General features: G+C 28.5%; 1 protein-coding gene across 1 annotated transcript; it reads left to right on the top strand.

Annotated features, from left to right (window-relative positions):
• LOC109354114 (allene oxide cyclase, chloroplastic-like) lies at positions 834–3,181 on the top strand. The gene is made up of 3 exons (XM_019596469.1): positions 834–1,085; positions 1,430–1,551; positions 2,660–3,181. The coding sequence occupies exons 1-3, from the start codon at positions 872–874 to the stop codon at positions 3,062–3,064; spliced, it is 741 nt and encodes a 246-aa protein (XP_019452014.1). The 5' UTR covers positions 834–871; the 3' UTR covers positions 3,065–3,181.

The following is a 7,292-nucleotide window of genomic DNA, read 5'->3' as shown; positions in this document are numbered from 1 at the left end:
AAAACTTTTTAATATGTGTCTTATCCTCAAAAACTCAAGGAGTACTTGAAAACTTACTTTATATTTTAGCTATTAATTATAGGGAAATCAAATAGTATAAATCAATGAGTAAATCTAAAGTTTAGACTCTAAATTATTAGATTTTCGTAGAACTGATGAATAAAGTATAAAGTAAGTGGATCACCTCTTTATTTATTATTGTGTTTGGATTTTAACATGAACTATTAGTATGTTGCAATAGGCCAAGAAATTTAGAAGCATGTGGTAGTTGCACACAAATACAGAATAATAAGCTTCAATTTCTCCGTCCATTTACGAATCTGAAGGTCTTGTATAAGCATTTGGGAATTTCTCAAAAGTCCATTAATCACAAATGTTGCACGTTGATTACCTAGTGTCATTATTTATTATAAGCATTTTGGAAAATGAGGCACTCTTTATTTTACCGTCCAAATTCTTCAAATTTGAACTCCCCATATGTTTCACACTTCTTTGGCCAAGTTCATTTTACTATACTCCTTTACTATTTAGGATTATTTCCGATACTAACTATATAAAAAACGAGAATAAAGTATCTTTTTATATTAAAAGATAATTTATTTTCTTAAATTCATTCATTGTTTGATAAATAAGATGCATGTGCTTAAAATGAAAACTTCTAGAAGGAAGGTAAATAAGATACATGTCAAACAATAAGTCGATTTAAGAAAATAAGTTATCTTCTAGTATAAGAAAATACTTTATTCTCATCGAACAATCGTTTTTTTATATTCTTTACGCCTATATATAAAACACCAATGTCACCCTCATATTTTCACACAAGTTCTCTAATAAGCAAGTTGTGAAAACTCTGATCAATTAATCAAGAATAATGGCTTGCTCAAGCTACACTTTGAGAACCTCAGTTAACCCTAGCAGCATCCACCCAGGGTCATTGCTCACAGCCCCAGTTGCCAAAAGTTTCTTACCATACACTTCATCTAACTCATTTGTCACTAAAAGTCTCAACCTCAGCACCACTCACTTGTCTTCAGTGCCCAGAAAGTCATTCTCTTGCAAAAGCCAGGCTCAGCCAATTGAAGCTGGTTCGATTATCTCTTTACCCATAATTTCGATTAAAAAAATATTTTTAAATTTAATGTAGTCCGATGCAGAATGATACGACCCAAATATGGTTTAATGTGGTTGTGTTGCGACCTGAATCGGCCACATTATTATGATTCATTGTCACACCATAAGTGCAGTGTGATGCAGTTGAGATGGTCACCTCAACCGCAATATTGCGGCTACATCATGTGATGCGGTCCACAATTTGAAATGGCGACTTAAAATTAACACCATTTAGGAAGGGGGAAAAGAGTTGTATAAAAAAATTAACACCTTTGGTTTTTTATGTTGATTCCTTTTGTTTTAATGCTTTATTTTTCAGAAAAAATTCAAGAGTTGCATGTGTATGAGATCAACGAGCGTGACCGTGGAAGCCCAGTTTACCTTCGATTGAGCAACAGGCCTGTGAATTCCCTTGGTGATCTAGTTCCCTTCAGCAACAAGGTAACTTACTTTTATTTAATATTTTGGACCTAACTTTTTGTTATTTTTATTCATTCAACATTTAAAATTTTAATTTCTTGTCACTATAACATTATAATATGAAACCATTTCGTTCAATCATATTGCCTTGTGGTTAGTATCATAGAAATCATGCAATATGAATGGCCAAAGGATGTCAAATTAGGATCCAACTATGTGAACATATAATATGATTTATGATTCAGAAAATCCTGGGAAGGTTTTTGCTTAATAATCATGTCATGTGTTCAAATCATGGAAATAGTCTCTCTGTTTGTGGATTTACGACTGCATACGTCCACCATTCTTAGATCCCACTAAGTGAGAACCTCGTAAACTGAACTACCTTTTTATGCATGACTCGGAAAATATGGCTAATGATTCATGTGGGATTTAAGATACCAACTACCATATTACATTATGTATTCTTTTAGATTATATTGTAAAACCCTAAAAGCACTAAAATGGTTGCTTAATGATCTTGAAGTTATATGTTCAAATCCTTGGAATAACATCTCCGTTGGTGGAGTTAAAGCTGCATATATTTACCTCCCAAACCCCACTTAGTGGAAGCCTTGTGGAAACTATTTTAAGATCCGACCATGTAAATATATAATATGATTTATGATTCAGGAAATTTTGGAAACAGTAAGGTTGTTGCTTAATGGTTATGAGATCACATGTTCAAATTCTGAAATAGTTTTTTAGTTTGGGGAGCTATGAAAAAGTACATTTAACATTGTTAGACCCCACTAAGTTGAAGACTCGTGCGCTAAGTCACCCTTTTATGATTCAGAAAATATGCCTAATCATTCATGTGGGATTTAATATACCAACTACCATATTACATTAGAGAATAAAGTATCTCTTGGCACAAAGAGATAAGTTTTCACCTCCGGCTACTAAAATCATGACATATGTCATGTTTAATTATTTTATACAATTTTTTTAAACTATACAAAATAATACACATGTTATATTTGTACTAGTGGGAGGAGATAAGTTATTTACTCGTGAGATACTTTACCCTCATTAATTACATCATGTAATCTTTTATTATATATTGTTAATTTGTTGATGCACTATACAGTTATACACTGGTGATTTGCAAAAGCGCATTGGTATAACAGCAGGACTATGCATTTTGATCCAAAACAAAGCATCAAAGAATGGAGACAGATATGAAGCTATCTATAGCTTTTACTTTGGAAACTATGGTCACTTAACAGCACAAGGAGCATACCTAACTTATGAGGACACTTATATTTCTGTCACTGGTGGTTCTGGTATTTTTGAAGGTGTTAAAGGACAAGTGAAGTTGCATCAAATTGTGTTCCCATTTAAGATTTTCTACACTTTTTATCTTAAGGGTATTAAAGATTTACCTGAGGAACTTATTAATATAACACCACTTCAGCCACATCCTTCTGTTGAACCTAGTCCTGATGCTAAGGCCCTTAAGCCACATGCAACTATTGCTGGTTTTACTGATTGATCAATCAACTCAAATATATATATATCCAACTATGATTATTTTTGTTATAGTTAAATAAAAGTTGGAATGAGTTTTTTGTGGTGCATGGTTCTTGGAAATTTTATTGGGTTTAGTATGGTTATGTAATATGATAATGAATATCTGTTGAATTGTTCAATGTTTATTATGTTGCTTGCTTTTTTTTATTTATATTTTATCACTTACATATGTAGTTAACATTTTTTTAACTCTATTTGAGCATTTATATTTAATATTTAATTGGACAGAATATTAAAAATAATAATTTTGCATGGAAAAGTTATTATATTTGAAGATATTAAACATGAAGACAAAAAATAATAATATATAGAGTAAATTACACTGATACCCCTTGAGTTTTAGCGAAATTATACAAACTATCTCTCAGTTTTTTACAGCTACACAAACTTCCGTAATTTTTATACTTTCATTACACTGACCACCTCTGTATTACCAAATAAATAAACATTACACTGAATTAAGTCTAATATTTTAAACAAAAATGTGATAAATGCAATTTAGTTAAACAAAACATAATAAATTGTGGAGACAAGTCCAAATAACATATGATTCAATATTTCTTTATTATTTTTAGTTCTTTACGAAATAGTATAAGAGCGATTTAAACAATATCTATTTGGATTGTTGATTCATTTTGTAACAAAAAATAATAAACATACATTAATTTATATATTATTTGGATTTGTCTCTAGAGTATACAATGTTTTGTTTAACTTAATTACATTTATAATATTTTTTGTTTAAAATTACATTTATTTCTCATACAGAAGTAGTCAGTATAATAAAAGTATAAAAATTATGGGAGTTTATGTAGGTATAGAAAAGTGAGAAATGATTTGTGTAATTTGAAAAAAAACTCAAAAGTGTTATTATATAAATGGTAATTGGAATAAAGGATAAACAATCTTTAAATATAATTTTAGAAATCAAAGTTAGGTCTCTCTCACAAGTTGGTGATAAGTTCTTGTCCCCAACTATCTTATAATACAATGAAATTGTGACATTTACTAGAAAAAAATTGTATAGCGGAAAACATACATATTATTTTTATTAAGTGTAAATTTTTTATTAGAATGGAATAAGATTAGAAATATGTTTTTGGGATATGTGATTTTTATTATAAAAAAATAGAGATTTCATTGGGGATGAAACAGTGAGTTGGGCCATTAAAAAAAGAGGGCCTACTATATTAAAAAGGAGAACTTTGTTACTCAGTTATATGATATGGAGATTCATTTACACCAACTAAAAATTTAAAATTATGTCCATTATTACCTTAACCTTGATCTATATAAATGTACTAAGCAATATTGAATGTTGTGGAATTTGATATATGAAATTTATAGCATAGGAACTTTCAATCCAATAAATATTTTACTTTAATTAAATTTAATTTATACAAAAGTTATTTGTGATATTAGAGGTGATATAATTTAAATTGATGAAAATAAATCGCTATTAATATATGTACTTAATGTTTTTCTAAGTATTGGGCCAGTCCTTATTACTTGGACCCTAGTGTACTCTGAAGTATTTAAGTTCAAATATATATTTAGTTTACCTCGGTTAGAATTGAAGGGTTTGTTTTTTCTATATTACTAAGGGTATCCCTCACATTTTTGGATAAATAATTAATTCTTATTATGGTTTATGATTGTCCTCCAGCAAGTGTCGTTTCCAGAAATCGAATCTTCGATATTGAAATTTAATTAAGTCTTATACTATTAGACTAACGCATTATTGGTCATTGAAGAGTCTATTTGGAAGTGGTCTTATTTTTATGTGGAAACTATTTTAATTTGTATAAATGTAGAATTCGTTGGGTATGTGTTGTGGGCTGTTGATTAGTTTCTAAATTATTTTTGGTATCGATGTGGGACTCATATCATTATCAACTTGGCATCAATTTATATCATTTTTACATATCTGAGAATATCTTAGCCACATAAGTAGTTAACGACACAATTTTAAAGGCAGAGATCCCAAAAAAAATGTTAAACATTTAGGGACCTTGATGGGAAAATTTTTATTGGAACTAAATTCATAACTCGCAATATTTTCATGCACTAAAAACTTAATTAAGCCTATATAAATTACTATTGATTTATATGTTTTTTTATTGAAGGGTTCTGCTTCACTAAATTACAACTTACATTTTAGAGATTAAAATAATGTTATGAAATCTGAGTTAGATATTAAATTGGAAGAGTTTTCATATTAAATTTAACTGGTTTAAATGGTTAAATTGTCTTGCCAAACCGAGTGATTTCATATATAATTAATAATTATATATAAAGTGAAAACATGGTATAATTATCCATAATGTAATTTTGTTTTCCTATTTTGCTCTTGACACTTTAATTTCTAGAAAAAAAGTCATATATTTATATATAACTACCACCAACATATTAACCATTATCTCATCTTCATTTGACAATTAAAATGAAGGCAAAAAAATATAATATGAAGTACACTCAATAAAAAATACAATATAAAGTACATTTAAAACAAAAATATTCTAATTTACCTAAATAAAAAATATAAAACTCATATATTTGACACTAGAAAGTAAAAACGTGGGCCGGCAGACACGAAGTGCTTGTTGCCATACTAATTATATATAAATGTAAAATTTTATATCATTAATAATTATGTATAATTATATTAAAGTAATATTTCTCCACTTTTTTTATCGGATTAAAACAAAACATAACAACAATATTATGTAACTTTCTTTTAATTTTAAGTTGTCTGATTCACTTTCCAGTTTAACTAGGTTTATCATTATCGAACCAGAATTTCTGCAGTTCAAACTTGTCCAACCCCTCAGTTAATAATATAAACGAGAGCCGATTTCAAATCTGGTTAGCAATCAGACTGATCAGATTGCATAGTCTAGTCCTCACAAAATTAGGTTAAAGTGCATGAATCTACAATAGTTTATGATATAAATTTATTGATTGAACTAAAAAATATCAATTATTTTACATATTCAATGGTTTAAGTGAATACACTTTATCCTCTAAAATGCATTTTCCACTTTAGAAATCCACCCTTTTCCCAAAAACTATTAACATAGCCTGATTGCAACTCAAATGAGAAATTTCCCCTTATTTAAATAGTGAAAAGTTCAGTAGTTGGTATATAATCACACAAAAATAAGTGATTTTGGCTAGCCTAGTGTAACATCAACTAAATATTTGGAATTAATGATAGAGTACTTAATAATAATATGTTGGTCTTTATTTGTGCAAAAATACAAGAAGGGTAATCCATCATTTTCAGATTCTCTCTCAATCAAAATGCCAATGATAAGAACAAATTGTGACCCACTAATATTGTGGTCAACTTTTATTAATGTACCAACCAATTATATTTTCTTTTTTGTGTATTAGGATAGCAGGATTATGAAGTTGTTGTAATGATCAATTAAGATATATTATTTAAACAACTACCTGCATTAATCATTGAAGTTATTTAAATCATGTTGCTATAACCAATTATTAATAAATTTCATGATTCCTATCTTGTTAATAACAATTTGTTGGTACATTGCTCGGCATACCATAGAATTAAATAATTGTAATATTTTTGTTGGTACATTACTACCAATTTGTTACAATTATAATTAATGGTATTATAATTATGACCACACTATTATATTTTGGAAAGTTTCTGCAACAACAAGATCAAAATAAATATAAGCTACACCAATTATATTTTTTTTAACAATTTTCGACTATTATAATAAATATAATGCAATTATTACAACCACAATTTAAAACATTAGTCGATCTAATAATAAATTAGCCAATTTCAATTCATAAAGTTGTGGGACATTAAGCAGGATTGTCTAAGTTCAAACTTATACTTACCCACTCCCCATTATTAAAATAAAAAACAAAACCTCCCATAAAAAAATCATGTGGCTATAACCAATTATTAATATATTTCATGATTCCTATCTTCTCACTAACAAAAATACAGTGGCTCAAAAAATAAAAATAAAAAACCTACCCTGCTGCGAGAGGAAGTTGATCTTGTCATGAATTGAAGTTAAAATATTCATCCATGTTTCGATCTACTTCAATCATTTTAATTAAAAATATTTCAATTGTTGATAGACATATACATAGGATCCAATGAAGATATAGTAAATTCTCATGTGGCCTTGGTGTATGATAACTTA

The sequence above is a fragment of the Lupinus angustifolius genome, chromosome LG08 (genome assembly GCF_001865875.1).
Source record: "Lupinus angustifolius cultivar Tanjil chromosome LG08, LupAngTanjil_v1.0, whole genome shotgun sequence".
Taxonomy (NCBI): Eukaryota; Viridiplantae; Streptophyta; class Magnoliopsida; order Fabales; family Fabaceae; genus Lupinus; species Lupinus angustifolius.
The sequence above is the reverse complement of the archived record's forward strand: the minus strand, read 5'-3'. Positions and strand labels throughout refer to the sequence as shown.

Bases quoted from the DNA above. Each gene is read 5' to 3' on its own strand.
- LOC109354114 (XM_019596469.1), top strand. From the start codon at position 872: ATGGCTTGCTCAAGCTACACTTTGAGAACCTCAGTTAACCCTAGCAGC. The intron at 1,086-1,429 runs GTTCGATTATCT...TTTATTTTTCAG, and splicing joins GGCTCAGCCAATTGAAGCTG to AAAAAATTCAAGAGTTGCAT. The intron at 1,552-2,659 runs GTAACTTACTTT...TGCACTATACAG, and splicing joins TAGTTCCCTTCAGCAACAAG to TTATACACTGGTGATTTGCA.